Source organism: Tinamus guttatus, unplaced genomic scaffold (assembly GCF_059628265.1).
Source record: "Tinamus guttatus ecotype Peru unplaced genomic scaffold, ASM5962826v1 Tinamus_guttatus_pri_ptg000035l, whole genome shotgun sequence".
NCBI classification, from domain to species: domain Eukaryota; kingdom Metazoa; phylum Chordata; class Aves; order Tinamiformes; family Tinamidae; genus Tinamus; species Tinamus guttatus.
Window position 1 is genome coordinate 7,024,795 of NW_028288569.1, and position 22,405 is coordinate 7,047,199.

Consider the following 22,405-nt stretch of genomic DNA (forward strand, 5'->3'; position numbering starts at 1 on the left):
TTTTTTTAATCATCACTTTACATTTGAGAACTGTCCAGGAAGACATTTAATTCCACCCTTCCTGTGAGGGTGACAGAGCCCTGGAACAGCCTGCCCAGAGCGGCTGTGGAGTCTCCTTCTCTGGAGATCTTCCAATTCCACCTGGATGCCACCCTGTGCCATGTGCTCTAGGTGTCCCTGCTGGAGCAGGGGGTTGGACTAGATGATCTCTAGAGGTCCCTTCCAGCCTCAACCATTCTGTGATTCTGTGAATTGGATTTCAAACTCTTGCTCGATTTGGTACATTTCGAAAATATTCTCTATCAGGATTTGTTATTGTGTGTTCCTAAGCTAAGTGAACCATTGTCTTCATTAGTGTGGACAGTAATTCTGGTCTTGCTTTAGCTGCATTTTTGTGGTGGGTAATGGAAGCCAAGTCCCTCCCGACATTGAAAGCCTCTATCACTACAGAGGATGATTTAAAAAAAATAAGCAAATGAAACGCGAGGCAGTCACTGAGCGCAGCGCTGTGGTGAGCATAGGAGAGGCAGGCTAGGCCCGGGAGCGGCTCCGCGGGCCTAGTGCGCTCGGAGGGCCGGGGAGGCTGCGCGCGGGTCTGCGCGCAGCACCGCGTGGCTGGCGGCTTCGCTGGGGCTGCGGCGGATCCCGCGGGTGACACAGCGAGCACGGCTGCGCCCAGCACCTCGGACAAGTGGCGGTTTGCTTGGATCCATTCTTGTTAACGGATCCTCTCTTCCTAATGCTCCAAATGATACCTTAAGTGAGATGGAAAAAAAATAGATTCACCCTGATTTATCCTGGTGGCAGCGGCCGTTCTGGGATGTGAAGCACACCGCTGCAACGACACAAGCTTTTCTGCTTTAGCACAGGCTCAGGCAGCCAGACCTCATTAGCTCTGTCACGAGAGGACACCAGAGAAGATTGTTTCGGTGCTCCCTACATCAGTGTTTAAAGCAGTCGGTGCGTGTTTGGATGCGTTTAGTTGAACAAGCAGAAGACTACAAAGCACCCTGGGACCTTCTACTGGGACATAACACACTCCCTGTGACATTTGGTGGGTGGCATGTTTTTAAAAAGGCGGAAATTGAAGAGCCAATGAAAAAAAAACATGGCTAATTAAGTGTGAAAGGTGCTGTCCTTGTTTGGACTGTTAATGGTATGACAAGCTGCAGTAAAGAGCTTAGCTGGCCAGATTAAAATTAAAAAATTGTCTCAGTCCATCTGCTAACTCCAAGAGCTTCCTTTCGTCACCTTTTCTTGTTTTGTTTCACTGGAGTGGGATACTCTCTCTGAAGGAAGATCTTTCCTAGGATATCTTGGCCAACATTTTTTGAAAACTACTGAACATTTTTATTTTTCAAAGATGATGTGAAATCCAGACATTTGCAGAAAGGGCGATGCTCTTGGTTGTTTCAAGGATGCGTTAAAGCTCTCTTGCTAAAGGGGATTCTCCTTTACTTTTTTCTTTGTATTTTGTTTTTTGGACACAGTAAGTATGTTCTACTTCCCTTGGAAAATCTCTGTCTGCATCTTGGTTTTGAGAATGATTGAAGGAGATCTTCAGACTGTTGCAGGTAACGCAGAACTATTCCTTCTTCTTAATATTCTTGTTTTAAAGATTTTACCCGTAACTGTGTAGAAGTAAGAATAGGTCTTTGTATTAGAGCAACGGGAAGAAGAAGAATACAGAAAAATGTTTTGTCAGGTCTGTGCTGTGTAAAGTGTTAAGCTGTATCAGTGTTAACACGGAGAACTTGCAGTGAGTTCTAGGAGGTGTTATTGTACATTTGTATCTTTATAACAGAGTGAAATAAAGCTACAGGATGCTAGTTACTCTATTTCTGTGTACAGGGACCGAAGATGTAGCAGTCTGGGTGAAGACGGGTGTTTTGACATAGTGACCTTGTTTGACATTCCCTTCTCCCTGTGTTGCATTTGATAGTGGTCTCCCGTCAAAATAACCATGTTTCTCATGTTTCAGTCAGCAAAGTCAAAGATGCTGTTGATTTTGATGATGCAGAGCGAGGTTGTAACCCGTGAAATGGAGAACACGATAGATGTATCACTCAATTAATTGTGGTTCTTCCTTAGTGTGTTTTGGGGAGGGGGAGAAGGGAGATGGAAAGGGATGGGAAAAAAAAAAAGTGTGGAGTTAGACAACTTCACCCGCCTATGGAGGACAGAGAATTAGGCTGTCAGGCTAAACCTAAACAGACACAGTTTTCCCTCAAACCCTGTGAGAGTTTGTTTGCACTGATGCAGTCAAACCAACAGTAGGAAATGAAAAAGCTAAAAGCCAAAGCTGATAAGCTTTTTTTCCCCTTTCTCATTCCCCTCAAGTACACTTGGTAGGTGTTGATTCAGGCAGCTTACTTAAAGCAAGGAATATGAAAAATAAACATTTCTTGCAGAGTGCTGGTGTAGAATAAGGGGAATTGGTTTAGTGGTCCTGCAAGTTGTCAAGCACATCTCTTTATTCACATATGTGGTCCCTTTGGCTTAAAGGAGCTAAGTCACAGAAGTGAAGGTCAGCATAAAACATCATTTATAGGGTTAGGGCTTTAGGTTATGTTATCACTTCACAAGATGCTGTAAAGAGCTTAAGGTTGTTTAAAATAGTGCTGTTATCATACAGACAGGTTTGAGGGGAGAGTAAATGCCTTGTTAACAGAAGAAAGCACAGTTGTGTCCTTCAGAGATCAAAACCACGGCACTAAGATGCATTAAGATATGCATGAATGTGTCATTATCTTACCTGAAATTTTTTTGTGTGGTTTTAATTTTACAGCAGAAGCTTATTCAACTGCAGAAGGAACACAGGCTAAAGATGCTTTAGCGGCCCCTCAACTCGGTGATTGGCGGTTAGCAAACTCTTCTCCTTCTCGTGAATCAAAACAAGCTCATGGCACCCCAGAGCCTGGAAAGGTCATCAGCCCTTTGCTGCTTCGGAGGCGGCGATCCCTTCTGTTTCCCGGAGTGAAGATCTGCCCTGATGAATCCGTTGAGCAGGCTATTGCCAACCACCTCAAATACTTCAGACTCAGAGGTATGTGAGCATGAACAATGCAGCCGTGTGCCTTTTGGGGGCAGCTGATAAAGAGCAGCTGTTTAAAGAGAAATTAGTAGATGAATCTTTTAAAGGTAAGGATAGGAACTATGCGAGAGCTGTGGTGTTTCCCAGCAAACTTTTCTGTGTGGCTTTTCTCATGACTAGTTATTCTCCACCAAAAAGTTGGTATTAACTGAGCTAAGCATATTCATCCTTTCTTACAGAACAATTTGGTTGGAAAAATAGGTGCACACAGGTTCACTAAGCGGCAGATCTAGTCTTTCTTTTGGACATTTGCGCCTGTCTTTACTGTGCCATCCAAACACTTCATGATGTCTTACTATGTTTCCACATAATCTATCAGTAAAACGAGAAAGAGCTGCTGTCACTCATAGCTGCTATCGAGTAGAAGGAAACATATTCAGAGACATGTTGTTTAATGGGACTTTTTGATTGCCTATACAAGCAAGTCCCGCAGATAACTGCAGCCACACACTTAAGTACCTACTTTAAAATAAGACAATTATACAATTAAGTTACTATAGTTTCTTTTACAGCATCTTTGTGCAAAATAAGAATGCCTTTTGGATTTCTAAATAAAGTTTATTAAAAGGTAATTCACTAATTAGAAATTTATATTTTTATTTAAAACCTTTATGTGATTTAGGAAAGGATTTTGGGCAAAATATATTGGGGAGGAAAAAATAAAGAGAGGGCCATACTGGCTTCTGTCCACATGGTAGTTACACTCGTACCATTGCACTAAAACAAGTGGCAAATCTATCATGCATAAACTGAGAAACAGAAATCCTGCATCACTTTGATGAATAATTCTACCTTAAATGACTTACCTAAGGTCCTGCAAAGCTTGAGACAAGGCAGGTATTGAGCCTATAATCTCTCCAGTCCCAGACATCCACCGTGGATGCTGGATCAGCCTTTCTGGTTGCTCACTAGGTTAATACGGTGCTCTCAACAGTCACAAGATGAAGGCCGTTCTCTCACTTCTGGGCTGCGACAGCCCCTTCTTCGGCCTCATCTTCTCAGCAGTAGCTGCAGTGATACTGCTGCCCTCTCAACAGAAATTGCTCCTTCCTAATAAGGTTCCTGAGGACTGTATGTGTTGCAGAGTATCAATATACAGGGATTTAAAGAAGTGATTTTGAGCAATGGGAGGCTGATTTCCACAGCTCGAATGCACTTGTTTTTTAGTGCTATTAAGGATACAGCAGTCCTCTGATCATATAGAAACCCCATCTTAAAATTCAGCTTATAAAATAACAGTTGGGCTAACTGAAAACCTTTCAGGATAAGGTGTTTGTATGGAGGCCTCTTTTGGATCTTATTTCTTTGTGGACTGTGCTACACTACCTTCCTTCTCGTGCCACCATCTAGTGATTTGTTCTACCTTGGTCTAGCTAACTTCCCCTCTACCTGCTATGTAAGTATGACTTCAGAGACCGTTTCAGAAAATTCCCAGGCTTCTCAAAGCCCCTCAAGGGTATTTTAGTCAGGATTCTGCTTTTTTGAGTTAAGGGTCTGTTTCCAAAGCCCGTTGGAACTGGTGATTTCTGCAAGAAGCAGAGATGACTTTAAATAGCAAAATAACAGCAGGTAACGGGAGCAAGGACCAATTCAAGCAGGCTGTCCTCTTCATTCTGCTGGCAGCTCTGTAATGCACCAGGAATATTTGCTGAGGTTTGCTTAATCACAGCCTGAATAAATGCATCTGGGGAAAGTGAGAGCTGGTGATGCTGTTACTTTCATCCACAATAAAGCTCTTCCGTGAGTGTTGCTGAATTATATACCTGCTTTTTCTTGAAATTGTGTTTTACTAGCTACCTAAATCAGAGCAGTAATAAAATAGTAAGATGAACTTACTTGTCTGTGCACTATCAACAAAACATTCCTAAGAAAGTGTTGTCACAGTCCCTCTCTCAGAGGCTAGCCGGTATCAGAGAGGAGAGAAGCAATTGACCTTGCAAGGCAATACATGTGGTAGTAGCCAGACCCACATAAAATGGCTTTCATTTTTAGTATGAATTTTAAGAATCTTTGTCTTTTTCTATACCTGTTGAAGGAAGGGAATGACGTCCTTTATCCTTCTGTCGGAGAATTCTTACCAACTCTTATCAAAGAGTTTGATTATTTTTTAAAAAGTAAAGGCTTGCATGTGCTGGATAGCCAAGTTACCCTTGTTCTATCTATATCTGCCTGTACAAGGGAACAGGTAGGACTACGACTATCTGTGGTTTTATTTACTTAAACTGGCTTGCTAATGCCTCTGTGAGTGGTAGGGATGGACTGATGTGCATTTCTAACATAGTCTTTGAGCCGAGTGCTCCTGCTCTAGAGTTGTGCACTTCAAGTGCACAGCTTCCCTCTGCCCCACCAAGCACAACTTCTGGATTTTTTTTTTAAAGGAAAAATTCTACTAAAAACAGTCACATTTGTGACATGTACTGCAGCTCCAGAGATCTGTTTCTCAAATCAGTAATCTGAAGAGATAGAAAACATAAGCAATTTTAAAACGGTAACAGAATACAGAAAGTAATACAGAAAAACATCAGTAAACTCTAAAAGTGCAATAGCAGCATTCAGTGTTTTGAAATCTAAGTAATGGTATAACCGCTCATTGGTGACTGTGAGTATTGTAATTGATAGAAGCACCAGCCAAGAGAAGGAATACTTGTGTGTTTTTTTCTCTGTTATCTGCTGTATAGCAGGCAGATTTCTTGAGTCCTGGTTTATTCCTGCAGTCATTCACTTTGCAAAACAGATGGAGTTTTACATTAAGCAATAGGCATTATTTTCTGCCTCTTCTGGACCAAATTTGGGGGTATGGTTATCTCTGTAGTCTTCTGCATGCTCTGCATCTTTTGTAACTATATATGGAAAATACTGCTGTTGGCTGGCTTTGTATTTCATTACAGAGAGTGAGTCTGAGAGAGAGGCAGAGAACATATAGATGGAAATGAGTTGTACATTGGTTTCCCAAAGCCTGTTCCCTGGATCCTAGAGACTGTTTTAACATGTCCCTTTAAAAAGAGGGTTTCATGTAAATCTAGTGCTAATTGGTAGCTGGACTTTTTTGTTGAGCATCAAGTCAACATGTCTAGTTGGCAGATGTAGGTTTCACAAAATAGATGCAGTGAAATTGTAGTGACTGTGTGAGTTTCAGATAGTGACTATACTGTAAAAAGTGATGTTAATTTTGAATGTTTTGCCCGGGTAAATACTAGTTCTGTCTTTGGGATATCTGAGATGCTGTCACTCTGCTGGCTGCGTTTTTGAAATTCCGTTTGCATTTTTTCCTAATGTGATCCACTTTCTTAAACAGTTTGCCATATGTGCGTTATCTTCAGATGACTAGAGCAAATAGTCTCCCTGCCAAATCTTTTTTTATCAGCCAGAGCTGCACATAAAGCTGAAGAACTAATGATAGTATCTAAAGACACTGACCTAAAGGAGGAACTAGACAGCATTTTAGGGTGTGATAGTTAAAAAGGGATAAAGAAAACATCTAAACATCTCTTTTGTACTTTAAAAAGAATAAGCAATGTTTCTCAGAAAGAGGTGCTATGTAGGATAATAACCCTAGATTTGGCAGTCTCAGGCACTGGATTGAGCTGTCCGTGTTAAAGTTAGAAACCAGATTTTCTCTCTGCTTTTTCGGTTGGTTCAGATCCATATATCGAAGTATTAAAAATAATGATGTTATTTATGTAGTATATGTGGGCAGAGTTAAGAGCGAAGATTCAATTTGATGTTGACACCATGAATGTTGCAAATTTTTCAAATGTTGCTGAATAATGATGAAAGCAAACAGTCAAAAATCATAACAAGTACTTGGCTAAACAAATATACAGTAAATAAATCAAAATGCCTGGCCGAGTGAGCCTTTTCTCCTTATTTTCCCTTCTTCCCTGGCATGTTTTGTCTCGTTCATGCTCGACCAGGTTTGTTGGTAGAGCTCTACTTCTGTCATCTTCTACGCTGCAATGATGACTAGGTGTCAGTATAAGCTTCTGAAAAGCTTGTGGTGTTTTTTCCCCCCCAGTAAAACACACCTTCACAGTCACCGAAATAATGCTAGGAGAATAGTTTGTGTGCTAGAGTTTAGTACATCAGTGTTATTTTGATGAACAATTTTGAGGTGGATTAGGTAATTCGCGTCGAACTATTGTTGCGTTGTCTAAAGGTTGCTCTGGAGCAGCCCGCGTGTGGTAGCGCCTCAGCAAGGCGTGAGGCGATTCCTGCGCTTGTGTGTGTTTATTTCTGCGCTGGGAAGGTGCTCACGAAGCCCTGGGGGGAAGGGTGGGCTCGGCCATATTGTCGCGGTCGTTACCAAAACGCGGCTAAGCCATCCTGTCCTGCAGGGAGAGGAGGAGATGCCCTCGTGTTACCTTGAAATAGGACAGTCGGCCTGGCGTGGTGCTGCCAGCTCCTCGGCAGGGTTTGACTCTTAAGAAGCAGTAATGGGATTTAAGGGGGATTAAACTTCAGCGCTGCCCACTTACACAAATGGCCACCCGACCCCCTCTGAGGGGCACGGTCTTGTCATGTGGTGGCCCTGCTGTTCACCTCGGAAATCCCCGAGCGGGCACTCGGATGTAAGAGGCTAATTGCCGCTCGCTGGAGGGATCAGCGCGTCCTGCACGGTAAAGCTGGAGCCGGGAGGCGGCCTCTCCCGTCCGCATGCAGGAGACATGGCCGTGTGGTTACACAGGAGAGAGGGAGGGCAGATCTCACTGCAAATCTCGGATGGAGATTTTGAAAAGAACGTCAAAATATTAAGGGAAATAAACTTTAAACAACGTTTCTTTAATCCCTTCCTACAGAAGGGATTAAAACACTTGCTCAAAAACGCTTGTACTGATATGGGTATTCGTTTGGATGAGATATTATCTTAAACTTCTCAGGATATTCCCTATTATTCATAAGTATTATTTGAGTCTAAGCATCAAAATCAAAGCAGCTAAACTCCCAAAGGCCAGAATTTCATCTTCCAGAGTAGATGTGCTAGGGTTCCCATGGTTTTATTCCATGTAAGGTTTTCTGAGGCAGCTTTTAAAAAACAAAACCTTGGCTCTTTTATAGGCCTGGAGCACTCTGCTCAAGTGCAAGTTTATTCAAGGGCTGAGCCAAATGTGCTGCTCCTTCCCTTTCTTTTCCTGTGCCTTGGATCTCTCTCACACCATGAAGGTGATGGTATCTTCGTGATGAGTGACGTGACTTCTGATTTCCAAGGCTGTCTTTCATGGGATGGAGCATGTGCAAAATGTAGTGTACATGCAAGGTGATTTTGGGGGGAAAAAGCAGAACAAGCTATTTGGCTTCCAAATTTGATTTGATTTGCCATGCCAACTAGTTACATGTGTTGTATGTGCTTGCTTACTCACCTGTACAGAGCTGCAATGATCCTATCCCTTAGCATGGGGCTTTTTTTTTAATCTCTCTTTGTGTGTGTGTGTGTGTTACTTCAGAGGAACATTGCAAAGTAGCGGAGAGATTAGTTAATGCTAAAATAAGGATTCTTTATCATCACGACCATGATGGAGGAGGAAGTCCTTCTCAAGAGGAGCTTACCTTTCCACCCACACGCAACTTCAAGGCTCTTAACTTGCTGCCTTAAAAGACTGATTGCAATTTTTACGATGCTTCTTATTGGCATTGTTTGCTGCGGATTAGAGTCCTGGTCACAAATCCTGCCTCTTCTAGGGCCTGATGTTGCTACGTGCCCCACGTAGCCTGCGGCGGTGACTGCCCCTGCAGCATGCCGTGAGAGGTTGGAGCCAGGGCCCAGCCACAAAGACGAGCTCTTCTTGCATGCTCTGAGGGCCGACCTGGTGCCCAAGCGGCACCATTGCTGGGGCTGGTCGGAATCTTTTTGTGCCACTGGCAGGGCTGGCCGGTTGGCTGGTTTGCTTTCAAGAGTTTTCAAGGCCTGCACGAGCACCTGTTACAGGGGGGCACTTCACCTTCATGTTAAGAGATTAATCACATTTTTAACGAATCTAAATGCAACAGGAGGGTGGTGTCTGTTCGTTCTGGATCACCACATGATTCGTGCCATGATCAGAGTGTACTCCCTCTTTCCCATGCCTGAAGGAGGAATGGGAGACAGAAGCATTTCTGTATGTTGGAATGATTTGAGCTGTAATGAAAATTGTGCTGTGTCCTTGGTGTTATGCTTGGAGTGGCCACATGCATGTAAATATGAAGTGTTATAAGGCTCCTTATCCACGGCTCCTTTTCTGTTTCCAGAGAAAATACAGACCTGTTCTGACAGCCTAAGTTTGATTAATAGGATCGGAGCCCACAGATGGTAAAATATCTTTGGGATTGGAGTTCAGTGGGGTGCCTAATCTCAAATGAAAAGGTGCCCAACAAATCCTTAATCTGTCGGCAGGTGACTGGGGCAGCTGTTCACACAGCAGCAGCTTTATTCAGGCAAGGCACAGTCCCATCAAATTGATTTTAAAAAAGAGATTCAACTTAATTAAGAGCATTAAGGAAAACTGCCAGGAAAACTGCCTTGATTACTGCCAATTACCTCTTGTAACTGGAAAGCCAATGCTGTGTCTGCTGCCATTTGAGAACTGTAGGATTACGCAGTGCCCCTGCTGCAAATTCGCAAGCCCTTCGTTTCTCGCTTGATGAGTCCTGCGGAGGACTCATCCCAGGCACGAGGTCATTTCAAGAGAGCTGCTGCGCAATGTTGCACCTGGAGCGAAGGCCCCGTTAGGTCCATAAGGCAGGGTGCAGTTATCGCCTGAAGAAATCGGAGGAAGTTGTATTCTCAACTCTGTCTTCACAGTTTGAAACTAGACTTCAGTCTTTCCCTAAACACCCAGCTCTTACCAATGGGGTGCTAAAGGAGATGTTTCCAGAAGCCAAGTGGCATCTGTAGTTTATTAAACTCCAGCAGGATTCACAAACCCCAGGGCAGGATTATTGCTTCAATGCCTGAGGCCTGTGCAAACTTCTAGGGAGAGGCGATTCCTGCCTCATAAGTGAGTGAAGGTGAGACAGGGTATGGATGTATGTAGATTTGATGTTTATTTCTTGTTAGTTTTAATAATTTACCTCAATCATATATTTCTAACCTAGTTCTAGACAAGGTGGATAAGCAAGGCTGATTGAAAGCATCTCCAGTACCCCTTACCCAATTACTGTGCTTTACAGGCAGTTTTAGGTTCCTGGAAGGTGACAGGATGCTGGAACACAGAAATATATGACTGCTCCAGTCACATCAAATGACCTGCAGGTCTAATTTTCTTGCTGAAAAGCTGTCAGAAATGTGTTGTGGAAATAATGAACATCTGTAGTGAGATCTGCAGTGGAGAAATGGCTTCAGTTCCTCTGGTAGACTGAAATGTGGGATGGGGGAAAAGGTTTTTCTTCGTGGTGCTGTTCAGCATTAACAGAATCAGCTGAGTGTTAAAGGTGTACTTGAAATAGCTTCTTAAGGTGATTACTGATAAAGCATTTGCGTTTAAGAAAAATGTCCATCTCCTGGTTGAAGGAAGAGGCAATATCATGTGTGACATGCATTTCCAATTCTACATAAGTATACAAGATATTGGAATTTAGAATACATGGCACAACAAACAACAAAACAAAAACCCCACAGAACCAGTGAAAAAACTGGAGCATATTTTTAAGGTAACTGAAGACAATAAGTTTCTTGGAGATTCAAAGTTAGTCCCTTGTAGGGTTTTGCTTACAATGTTAAGACTTTCCCTGAAAGCAAAGCCTTCCTCTGCCAAGCTGTCTATAGCTAGTGAAATCAGATTAGTATTGAAAAGCAGGTTTGTCTGCAACTACTCTAGGCTGGCATCTGCTACCAGTGGTTTTTAAAGTCGTTCTCTTTTTAAGGTTGGTCTTTTCCAGGATGCAAAGAAAATCCCATAAACCTTCCTCTCTTCCAGTTATCCTGGGTCACAGAGAGGTTGTGGCATGGACATTATGTGACCAACTGCTCTGATTGGCAAAGGGCACACGCAGGAGAGGGGGATTAGTGCTGCTGAAGTACAAGAAAATTTAACCCTCAGTTCACAGACCTTCTCTTCAGTCACACATGTCCAGTCCTTTAACAGCCCAAATACACAATGGGGTTAGACATTGGTTTACTTCTTAGCATATTATGTTGCTGTATCATTATCCTGCCTTATTATTGTTTTATAAATGATTAATAAAGTTATAATTTCTAAAACTTATTTAAATTCCTTCTGAAGTTGAATCCCAAGAAATTGTGTTACTGGTTGGCATTCTACAAGTTTTTTTGCTATAGCTCTAATTTTTGGAAATTGAATAAGAGCTCTCCTTTCCCCAAAGACATTTGCCATACTGTTTTAGTTCCCTGAATTTTCTAAAAATTGGGCCCATTGATCAAGCACAATTTCACATATTCTTGGTTATTAAGAAGCAAGTGGTCCCTCTCTTGCTCTCCTTTTTCATTAATGAGGAAATTAATCACTTCAATAAATAATTCAGGGAGAGAAGTAGTATAAGCGGAGAAGATCCAGCATTTTCATTTTCAATCCATGTAGTGCCCTGTACATTTGCATGTAGACAGTCATAGCGTTGTGTACATGAATGCACTGAGGGGCATACAGCATATGGACTGTACTACCCTGGCTGCCCCTGCCACTGCAACACTCGTACTAACGTCAGGCCTTTCTGCTTCCTTCAGTGTGTCAGGAAACTGTCTGGGAGGTCTTCAAGACGTTCTGGGATAGACTGCCAGAGCGCGAAGAGTATCACACCTGGATGAACCTGTGTGAGGAAGGAGCAATGAGCATCCTGGAAATAGGCACCAACTTCAGTCGATCGGAAGAGCACCGGAGCCTGATCATGAAGGTAGGTGCAGCACCAGGATGCTGTTTTCTCATGAACAAGGGCACAACCTAACGCAGCAAAGTATAGTTTGGCACGTGAGCATCTGAAAGCATGCACAGGTGTTACATTCCAGGTTATTTTGAGACAAAAGGCTCTGAAAGCAAAGTTATAAGTCATCTCATAGAAGGAAACACAATTGTGATGAGGAGAGCGTTGTCTTTAAGAGATACATTCCTGACTCAGGAAGGATGTCCAGACCCCTTGCCTGAAAAGGCAACCTGACATGGGGCAGGCTGTGATGTGTTGCCCTCTGTAGTTGTATGATACTCTATGCTGCAAACTACATCTGGAGGTACCTTCAGCTCCAATGACTCTTTGAAGCAGGAGGTGCTGAGCGGTATTTCTGCTTCTGTCAAGGAGGTATGGCAGAAGTACCTCCTTGGTGCTTGACCTGCTATAGGTTTGCTCTGCCTGCATGTTGTAGCCTTACTGAAATGAATGGAGCTATACATATTCAAGGCTTTGATGTCTTACCAAGGCAATGGCTGACTTTTTCACTACAAGGAGTTGTAGAGCTTAAAATTGTTTTATAAATGTGAATGTGTGTGGGTGGGAGTACGGAAAAGGGAAAATATTGCTGAAGACTTAGGCGTGATCTCTGTTATTTTGCTTGAAGCAAAAGCTTATTTTGACGTAAAGAAAATGAGGATTAACCTAAACTAAATAAGCCTATCTCAAATAAAATTTGAAGGGAGTTTGTACCAATTTTAAAATTAAGTCTTAAATACAAAGTTAAGTACCTAACTTGGTACAAATGTAAAGTATTGTACATCTTTTATCAGAGGAGAACAATTTTCTCTGGTTAAAAGACTGTCCTAACGTGTCTAGTGGCATATATATCCTACTTAAAATTAACTTCTGCATCTTTGCAAGCCTTGGGTGTATTTTCATGCAACTTGTGAGAAGTCTTAAATATGTGATCCCATAGAATCAGTGAAGTTCTGCTAGTATGGGTGTGCTGACATTTTTCTTCTCTGTTTTTTTATGGACTCCTATGTTAGTAATATGCACCAAGGATGCAACTGTGAACTGCTGCAGATAATGAGGAGAGTTGTTTTGTTTTGTTTTCTGAGCTTGCATGTCAGACCTCATAGGTGAATGTTAGCAAAAGGCTGCTTCTGTGAGATCTCGTGGTACTGTTGTCCTTGGACTTTGCAAAAAGAGAGACAAAGAAAGTTCACATGTACTTTTTATGTGCACAGTAAATATATAACTGGTTAGGTAACATTTTGGTAGTGAGATGATGTATAGTGAGAGTTGTTTTGCAATGTTATTAAACTGCTATTAAGTATAAGTTATTAAACAAAATCTGGATGATTCTGAGATGTTGGATGATGTGCCTAGCTTCCCACTCTGCTTTACCTTTAGGGTATGTTCCTCAAATATTACAAAGGAGTCAGATAAAGTGCTCTATATTTGATGATTTATTCAGATGAATTGTGTGTAAACCAAGTTTCCTTTTTTTTTTTCTGTAGCTGGGTATATTCCCTTCAGCACTGTTAATCTTGTTTGCTTTTAGCACAGCTGGTAAAAGTTGACAGTGAGATGGGCTCATTTGATGGCAAACAGATCTGTCTTCAGAGGTACTGACTGATGTCACCAATGTGTAAATGTCACATCTCTGGCAGGTGCCTCTTTTGAAATATAAGCTTGGGCTCAGTTTAAATTTGAACCAAAAAATGATGGTGAGAACACTCTAACACTTTCCTGGTCAGCTTCAAAAGGCCTAGTGGTGTATTTTTTTTAAATACGTAGGTCAGATTTTTTGATTTCTCACATGTGCAAAGGCATGAGGTGGACTTCAGAGGGTGGAACCTCTTTAAAGCAGCTCTGCAAGTCCAACCAGATACAGGTATTACAACTCTGCTTTTAGGCATGTGTTGAGTTGCTTCCACACCTCTCTCTTCATGGTATGAGTTGAGGACCAGCTTGGCCCATGGGATTTTTTCTCTCATTACAATGTGTCCATTCGTTTGCTTGGGGTCAGACATTGACATTTACTTCTTGGTTCCTTAGGCTCGATTCCCCAAAGTGCTGAGCATTTCTCATCCAATAGTGAGGGCTGCCAGCACTGCACAGCATGCACAGTGCCTCCTAGGATGACACGTGTGAATAATCCACGCTCCCAGTTGTTTGCAAGAAAGAATCACTTCCTTCTTGCACTGTAGAAAAGCAACGTACATAGTTGGTGGCAGTTCAGTCTATAAACTCCTGGTCTGGCCATTATAAGCCTCATTGAATAACACTTGCTTCCGATCTTGCTCTGCTCTCCATGCTCTGTGAATCATCTTTGGTGCATTTCAGCAGCTTGGTTTAGAGCCTGCAGCAGGTAGAAGTATTCCCACTTCTTTCTGTTATTTGCTGGCTATTACTGCTCTAACAGAGGTGATTTTCTTCCTCTTCTGTATTATGCATGTCAGCAGTGTCTGGAGTCTCTCTCTCTATTGCTTGTGAGTGGACAACACGAAATTCTGTTTTCACAATTACTGGCTGTCACAAATTTTCCTTCTCCTTCAAAATGAGTTCAGTGTGCATGAAAAGTAGGTAAGATTATTCAGTATGATTTGGTCTCAGTAAACAGAAATTCAGCAAAATTGCTGTTTGTGTTGATTTTGTTCAGGTTTGGAATTTTTGAGCAATGTAGCTAAAGACACTTACTATCCTTCCTTTCTGGCTTTGTCTTTTACCCTGTCCTCTAACCCCTGGTAATTGCTGTCACGCACCTATGGATATTGCAATGCTTGCTCCAACGTAGGCTAGTTTACATGCAGAACAAAGCTACTTCTCTCATTGTTGATGATCTCCCATACTTGATGCCAGCTAGAACTATGGTCCTTTTGGTACCCAACTGTGGAATTTTTTTCTTCAGGAGGAATTTTGCTCAAACTCTCTGAGTCTAGGAGACCTGATGGATCTGGTGAAGGAGTAGATAGCGAGGTTGGCTCTTCAGACATCAGAGCTTCTCCTGGTAAGGGAGGTGGGCCTCACAAGGCAGTGTTCGTGTTATTCTTCGCTTACATAAGGTATATGGGCCCTGCGTTGTCTTAGAAAGCTGCTTCTGTGTGGTTGCTTACAGAATATGTGTGCATCTATATGCATATTTGTGTGTTGTGTGATAATATTAAGTTTTCACCAGGTTCTTAAAACAAACCTCCTGCTAGATTTTCAGAAGGAGCAGTTTAACAGCTATATAGATTTATGCCAGCCATAAAAATGGTTCTAAATATTCTTTTTTGCCCCCTCAATTTTTCATATTCTGTGTGATGATGCTAAATAAAAATACTTTATATGGGTTGAATACTATCCTAAGTTTATTTTCTCTGGTGATTAAGTGGATTTATCAAGTGCGTGATTCTATTATCCCCCCCATCTTTTCAAATCTTGGCAGAAACAGAGAGGACAAAGATATTTCTAGTCTATAGGGAATTTTTGCTGGCAGTATGTTTCTTCTTCTAAACTTTGTTTCATACGAATTAACTCTGTTCCTTTGCTGTGTAGTTGCATCTTATTTGTAGTAAATGTATGTAACAGAGACCATCTTTCCATGGATACATGTTTGAAATTCCAGTTGCCAAAATTTGATCCTTCTGCCCTGTGGCTATGGCTGTGCTTAACACTCTTAATAGATAATGTCTGAAAGGTGCAAAAGGAGAGAAACAAAAAAGTAACGAAAGTTTTCCACAGGAGCCTTGGATTTTCTGCTATGAGAGTGAAACACTGCTGCCAAACCAACACAATCTGTGTGCTGTTCACATGAACATTTACAGCTGGCAGATGACATTTTTTGTAAGGTCCCAACATAGCTGCTGGAGATATTTTTTGGGTTTATGCATTGCTGAAATAATGCAATGTTTCTGGACTAGCCAGTTAGACTGTTTTGACACCTGCTCTCCTGTTTTGTTTTGCTCCTTCAGAGAAGACATTTTTCTTCTGTGTATTCTGGGGCTTCTTCAAAAAGAGGGCTGTTTAGTTTTCTTAAAAAGCTCTACTTTTTTTTTTTCTTACAAATTTTCTTTAATTCTGTGTAACTTGTTAATCACAATGAAAAGACACTAGAGGTTTGAATATCCGTATGCAGTCTATTCTTGTAGATTCCTGTAAGAAGATTAGAGAGCCAATTGCCTGCAGTTCCCTCGCTTTGTCCTCTAAACAGTGAGCTCCCCAGGCAATGTGAACAGCTGGTTCCTATGGGAGGGAGGTGTTAGGACTGAGCGAAACTGTTGGTGACCAAACTTGGATTTTTCTTTTCTGCTTCTATTATGTATAGACGTGAACCTGTTGCAGATAAAGAAACAAATGTAATCAAAGGATCTTCTTTGGTAGACCTGTTGTCTACCCTTTATCACAGAATCACAGAATGGTTTATCCTTTTAATACACTGAGGATCTCTTACAGCTCTGACTCCTTTTTTTAGAGCTTCACACAACATTCATTGAGTCCTCTGTGCTGCTGACTGTGATTAGGAAGAAGCCTAGGAGCTCACCCACCTCTAGCCTATACAAAACAGCTAATATAGGAAGGTATTTGCAACATTATGTACCAATTGCATCAGAAAATGCTGCTCAGACTGTTTGAGTTGGAACCTATAAAATTAAAAGCACTGAAGGTGAAAGCCCTGGAGATGTGGTAGGGAGAAAAGATATTTTGAGAGGTTAAAAAACAGATGTGAAATTAAGCATAGTTTGCAGTTCTTTGAAAGAAAACACAGTGTGCAAAATCTACTGTAAACACTCAGCACCTGCTGAAAGATGCTGGAAAGTACCTATTACTCTATAGCAAATACCACGATTGCTCAGCTTTTTTTGATAGATCTGCAGATGATTTCACATTAGGAACATGTGGTGAGTGACTTGTAACATATGTGATCATAAAGCAAGATGCAAGGTCAGCTCTCACTATGAATATAATACCAGTATGTGCTATGATTAGAAGTGGAGGGTAAGAAATGGTGGGGATAGGAAATAGCGTTTAACAAGTAATATTCATAAATTTATTTGGCTTCCCATTTGTTTTGTTAGCCTGACGTATCAAAACAAACAGGGGAACAGACCACGTATTCTTGTCCAGCGTAAGAGTTTTTAGTGTTGTAGTAATAGTCAGATGGTATAATGTGACTTTTGATACTGATGTTTTGAAGGTTGCCTTGGCTGTGTCTTTTTTCAAGTTGAAGATTTTGTTCTGTGATTATTTCGAGTGTCCTTATGAGTTCTCATTTGCCATCCCTTTGATTTCTAGTGTGTTCTGAACCCAACCCACGCTGATATGTCCCTCAAAAAATATATATATTATCCAGTGAAGCAAATAGGCAGCTGCCTGTGTGGGAGGTGTGTGTGGAGAAATGATGATCAGGATGTAGAATAGAGGGGAGACTGATTCTGCATTACCAACAGTGTTGCTGCCCAGCTGCCAAGCTCTTGCTGGCATGTGAAGCCAAAAAAAAGAAAATGCCAATCTAATTATCATATCAAGATTGTCTTAACCCCATGACTTTGGCTGTGGAGCATTTAGTGTTCATGGTGGTGTCAGAGTCCTTACTCTCAAAAGACAGAGAAAGGTGTAAGCCATAGCCTTGGTGGGGAAAAGTATGTTACTGTGAAGAGAGTTTTTCTGCTGGAGCGAGAGACATACATGAAGGGTTGAGGTAACTCGTGGGACCATTGTCTTCAGCAAGGCACTTAGAGCAAGCAAAGAGGCCCACCAATTTGCATCATTTTGGCATTTTTCTGTTTCTTTTTTTTTTTTTTTTTTTTTGGCAACATTTTTAATTTGATTATAATTCTGAGAGTTGGTATTTTACAAGTCCTGGAATGTTTAGGAAAATCAGGTTTTACCAAGAGACTTTGATGGAAATTTTGGGTGGATATTGCCTGAGAGACGGAGAGTCTTCTTCCTGAGTCTGCAGTAAAATGCAGCCAATGCATAGTGTTGCAGTGGTCATAGAATCACAAAATGGCTGAGGTTTGAAGGGACCTCTAGAGATCATCTAGTCCAAACCCCCCTGCTCAAGTTGGGACACTTAGAGCATGTGGCACAGAGTGGCATCCAGGCGGGTTTCGAAGATCTCCAGAGAAGGAGACTCCACAGGCTCTCTGGGCAGCCCTTTCCAGGGCTCTGTCACCCCAAAACTAAACAGGTTTTTCCTCTCATGGAGGTGGAACTTCCTGTGTTTCAGTTTGTACCCATTACCCCTTGTCCTGTCACTGGTCACCACAGAGAAGAGTTGGGCCCCATCTTCTTTACATTCTCCCCTTGAGTATTTGCACATGTTGATAAGATCCCTTCTCAGTCTTCTCTTCTCCAGGCTAAACATGCCCCATTCGCTTACTCTTTCCTCATACTACTGTATGCTCCAGTCCCTTAATTATCTTTGTCACTTTATGCTGGACCCTCTCTAGAAGCTCAATGTCCTTCTTGTACTGGGGAGCCCAGAACTGCACCCAATACTCCAGGTGCGGCCTCAGCACTGAGGAGAGGGACAGGATCAGGATCCCCTCCCTTGACCTGCTGGCAACGCTCCTCCTGATGCAGGCCAGGATCCCATTGGCCTTCTTGGCCACAAGGGCACATTGCTGACTCATGGCTAACTTGTTGTCAACCAGGATTCCCAAATCCCTCTCTGCGGAGCTGCTTTCCAGCAGGTCAACCCCTGATCTGTCCTGGTGCCTGGGGTTATTCCTCCCCAGGTGCAGGTGCAGGACTCTGCACTTGTCTTTATGGAACCTCATGAGGTTCCTCTCTGCACAACTCTCCAACCTGTCCAGGTCCCTCTGAATGGTAACACAGCCCTTGGGAGTGTCAGCCACTCTTCACAGTTTGGTGTCACCTACAAACTTGCTCAGAGTGCACTCTGTGCCCTCATCCAAGTCCCTGATGAACAAGTTGAAGAGCACCAGGCCCAGTACTGACCCCTGTGGGAACACCACTGGCCACACATCTCTAACTAGACTCAGCCCTACCTATCACCGCCCTCTCGACTCTGCCATCCAGCCAGTCCTCAATCCACCTCACTGTCCACTCATCTAACCCACACTTCTTGAGCTTTCCTATGAGGATATTATAGGAGACTGTGTCAAAAGCCTTGCTGAAGTCAAGGTAGATAGCATCCATGGCTCTCCCCTCAACCATGCTTCCATCCAGTCATCCCATTGTAGAAGGTTAGCAGGTTGGTCAAACCTGACTTCCCCTTAGTGAATCTGTGTTGGCTACTCCTGATCACCTTCTTTTCCTTCACATGCCTAGCGACGGCCTCTAGGATGAGCTGGTCCACTACCTGAGCACCTCCAGCACCTTCATTCACACACGTGTGCAACAGCTAGGGGATCAGGCCCAGCCAACATGGGTTCATGAAAGACAGAGTCCTGCCTCACCAACCTGATCTTCTATGATCAGATGACTCGCCTAGCAGCTGAGGGAAAGGCTGTGGATGTGGTCTACCTATGCTTCAGTAAGGCCTTCGACAAAGTCTCCCACTGCCTTCTCCTGGAGAAGCTGGCAGCTCATGGCTTGGACAGATGTACTCTTCGCTGGGTGCAAAACTTTCTGGATGGCTGGGCCCAAAGAGTGGTGCTGAATGGAGTTAAATCCATTCAGCGATGACGAGCAGTTTCCCAGGGGTCAGTGTTGGGGCCAGTCCTCATTAATATCTCTATCAATGATCTGGATGACGCCAAGCTGGCAGGAAGAGTTGATCTTCTTAAGGGTAGGAAGGCTCTGCAGAAGCATCTGGACAGGCTGGATTGATGGGCTGAGGCCACCCGTATGAGGTTCAACAAGGCCAAGTGCCGGGTCCTGCACTTGGATCACAACAACCCCATGCAGCGCTACAGGCTTGGGGCAGAGGGGCTGGAGAGCTGCACGGCAGAAAAGGACCTGGGAATGCTGGTCAACAGAGAGCTGAACACGAGGCAGCAGGGTGCCCAGGTGGCCAAGAAGGCCAACGATCTCCTGGCTTGGATCAGGAGCAGTGCAACCAGCAGGACCAGGAAAGTGATCGTTCCCCGGTGCTCAGAGCTGGTGAGGCTGTCTCAAATAAGGCGTTCAGTATTGGGCCTCTCACTGCAAGGAGGACATGAAGGTGCTGGAGCGTGTCCAAGGAAGAGGCACAAAGTTGGTGAAGGGGCTGGAGCACAGACCTTGAGAGGAGCGGATGAGGGAGCTGGTATTATTTAGTCTAGAAAAGACAAGGCTCAGGGGAGACCTTATTGCTCTTTATAACTGCCTGAAAGGAGGTTTTAGTGAGGCAGGAGTTGGTCTCTTCTCCAAAATAACTGCAAGTAGAACAAGAGGAAACGGCCTCAAGTTGTGCCGAGGAGGTTCGGCTTAGACATTAGGAAGAATTTCTACAGGGAAGGAGTGGTAAAGCACTGGAACAGACTCCCCAGGGAGGTGGTGGAGTCCCTGTCTCTAGCATTGTTCAAGGAACGTGTAGATGAGGCGCTTAGGGACATGGTTTAGCAGGCAGGGTGTCAAAGCGTTTATGGTTGGATGCGATGATCTTGAAGGTCTTTTCCAACCATTATGATTCTATGACCTTTCCAGGGACAGAGGTAAGGCTGAGTGGCCTGTAGTTTCCTGCGTTCTCCCTCTTGCCCTTTTTCAAGACTGGGGCGATGTTGGCTTTCTGCCTGTCCTCCAGCACCTTCCCTGCTCTCCATGACCTCTCGAAGATGACAGAGAGCAGCTGAGCAATAACCCTCATCACTCTTGTGTGCATCCCATCTGGGCCCATAGATTTGTGGGTGTCCAGTTTGCCTAAATAATCGCTAACCCAATCTTCCTCAACCAGTCTTCTTCTCTCGTGGTTATCTCTGTTCTGTCTGAGCTCTGTAGTTCATGGGGACTAGCCTCAGCAGTAAAGACAGAACTAAAGAAGGCATTTAGTAACTCTGCCTTCTCTGCATCCTCCATCACCAAGGCACCCTCCCCATTCAACAGCAGGCCCATGTTTTCCCTAGTCTTCCTCTTGCTGCTCCTATATTTGTAGAAGCCCTTCCTGTTGTCCCTGACATCTTTTACTAACTCTAATTCCAAATGGGCCTTGATCTTCCTCGTTGCATCGCTGCATTCTCTGACACTGCTCCTATGTTTTTCCCATGTGGTCTGGCCCTTCTTCCACATTATGTATGCTCTCTGTTTCTCTTTAAGTGTACTTAACAGCTCCTTGCCCAGCCACACAGGTCTCCTGCCACCCTTGCTTGACTTCTTGCTTGTAGGAATGCACTGATCCTGAGCTTGGAGAAAGTGGTGTTTGAATATTAGCTAACTCTCCTGGCCCCCCTTTCCTTCTATGGCTCTGGCCCAGAGGATTCCTCCAAGTAGGTCCCCGAAGAGGTCAAATTGTCTCTCTTGAAGTCTAGGGTTGCAATCCGACTTCTTGCCCAGCTTCCCTCTCGCAGTCATGAATTCCAACATCTCATGGTCACTGCAGCGAAGACTGCCACCAACCCTTACGTTTCCAACTAGATCATCTCTGTTACTATAAGGTCTAGCAGTCTGGTTCCCATATTTTTAGTGTGGGTATGTAATATGATGAATGAGGCCTTTATAGCACTTGCATGACCCAAATGCTATTTCTCCATATTTCTATAAAACACCAGAAAGTGTGTGTGAATACATAAAAATACATATATATATGTATAGTTCCTTTTTAATGGATGCTGGTAAGAGGTAGATCTGTGAGCTGTGCACACCTTTTAGTGGGGTGTAAGCTTAGTTAGCCATTGAAAGGTGTTTGTAACTCAACTTCCTCTCAGAAATAAAACGCAGAGAGGAAAACAAAGGACTTACCGAAGTTGTCATACCAAAGGAAAGCTTTAAAAACAGATGGATCAAGGAATAAAAAATGCAATTGCATTAACTCAGCAGTACATTTTAGTGTTAACTCTTTGGTTCATCAGAAGCTCTGCCTGTTTCAATGTGTTGGAATCACAGCCTGGCTGCTCAGTGAGAAGGAAGCGTAGTAGGCAACTCTGCTTTAGGCTGCCTTAGTGCATAGTGTATCAAAATATCACCTTAGGTTGCTGAAGTGGGCACTAAGCACTGTAAAGTAACATGATTTTGCCCGAGCTGGGTTCAAAGGGAAGATCGAGCATCCCAAGAAGGCAGCTGTTTGTAACCTCCAGCTCCCAATACAGTAGTTTCTGACCACCTCATGCAGTAGTTGATTTTGTTTTCGTACGGTTCCTGTAGGGCAGAAAGCTTTCTTCTGCCTGTTCTGTAATCTTCCTTGCTAAACGTATCTTCCTCTATTTTACTTGAATGTCTACACAGACTGAGAACATCACAGAATGAGGAGCCATTTCTGTGCTTCTGCAGAGCCAGTTCCTCCTGGATAGACTGGACCCTTAGCTCGTCTCTGATGCTTTCCTGGGGACCTCTAGCCTTCAGTTCAAACTGGCTAGCTAAAACTCCCCATTCCTCCAAGCCCATCCCTTGTTCCCCGCATATCTCCCT

General features: G+C 43.2%; 1 protein-coding gene across 1 annotated transcript in view; it reads left to right on the forward strand.

The window, feature by feature from the left end:
- The first annotated feature begins 1,297 nt into the window (after window positions 1-1,297).
- Window positions 1,298-22,405, forward strand: part of IMPG2 (interphotoreceptor matrix proteoglycan 2) — a 54,462-nt gene continuing 33,354 nt past the window's right edge. The window contains exons 1-3 of the mRNA XM_088533883.1: window positions 1,298-1,574; window positions 2,789-3,046; window positions 11,748-11,914. Coding sequence (XP_088390009.1) covers window positions 1,496-1,574; window positions 2,789-3,046; window positions 11,748-11,914 — 504 coding nt within the window. The 5' untranslated portion in view covers window positions 1,298-1,495. The remainder of the gene's footprint in view (window positions 1,575-2,788; window positions 3,047-11,747; window positions 11,915-22,405) is intronic.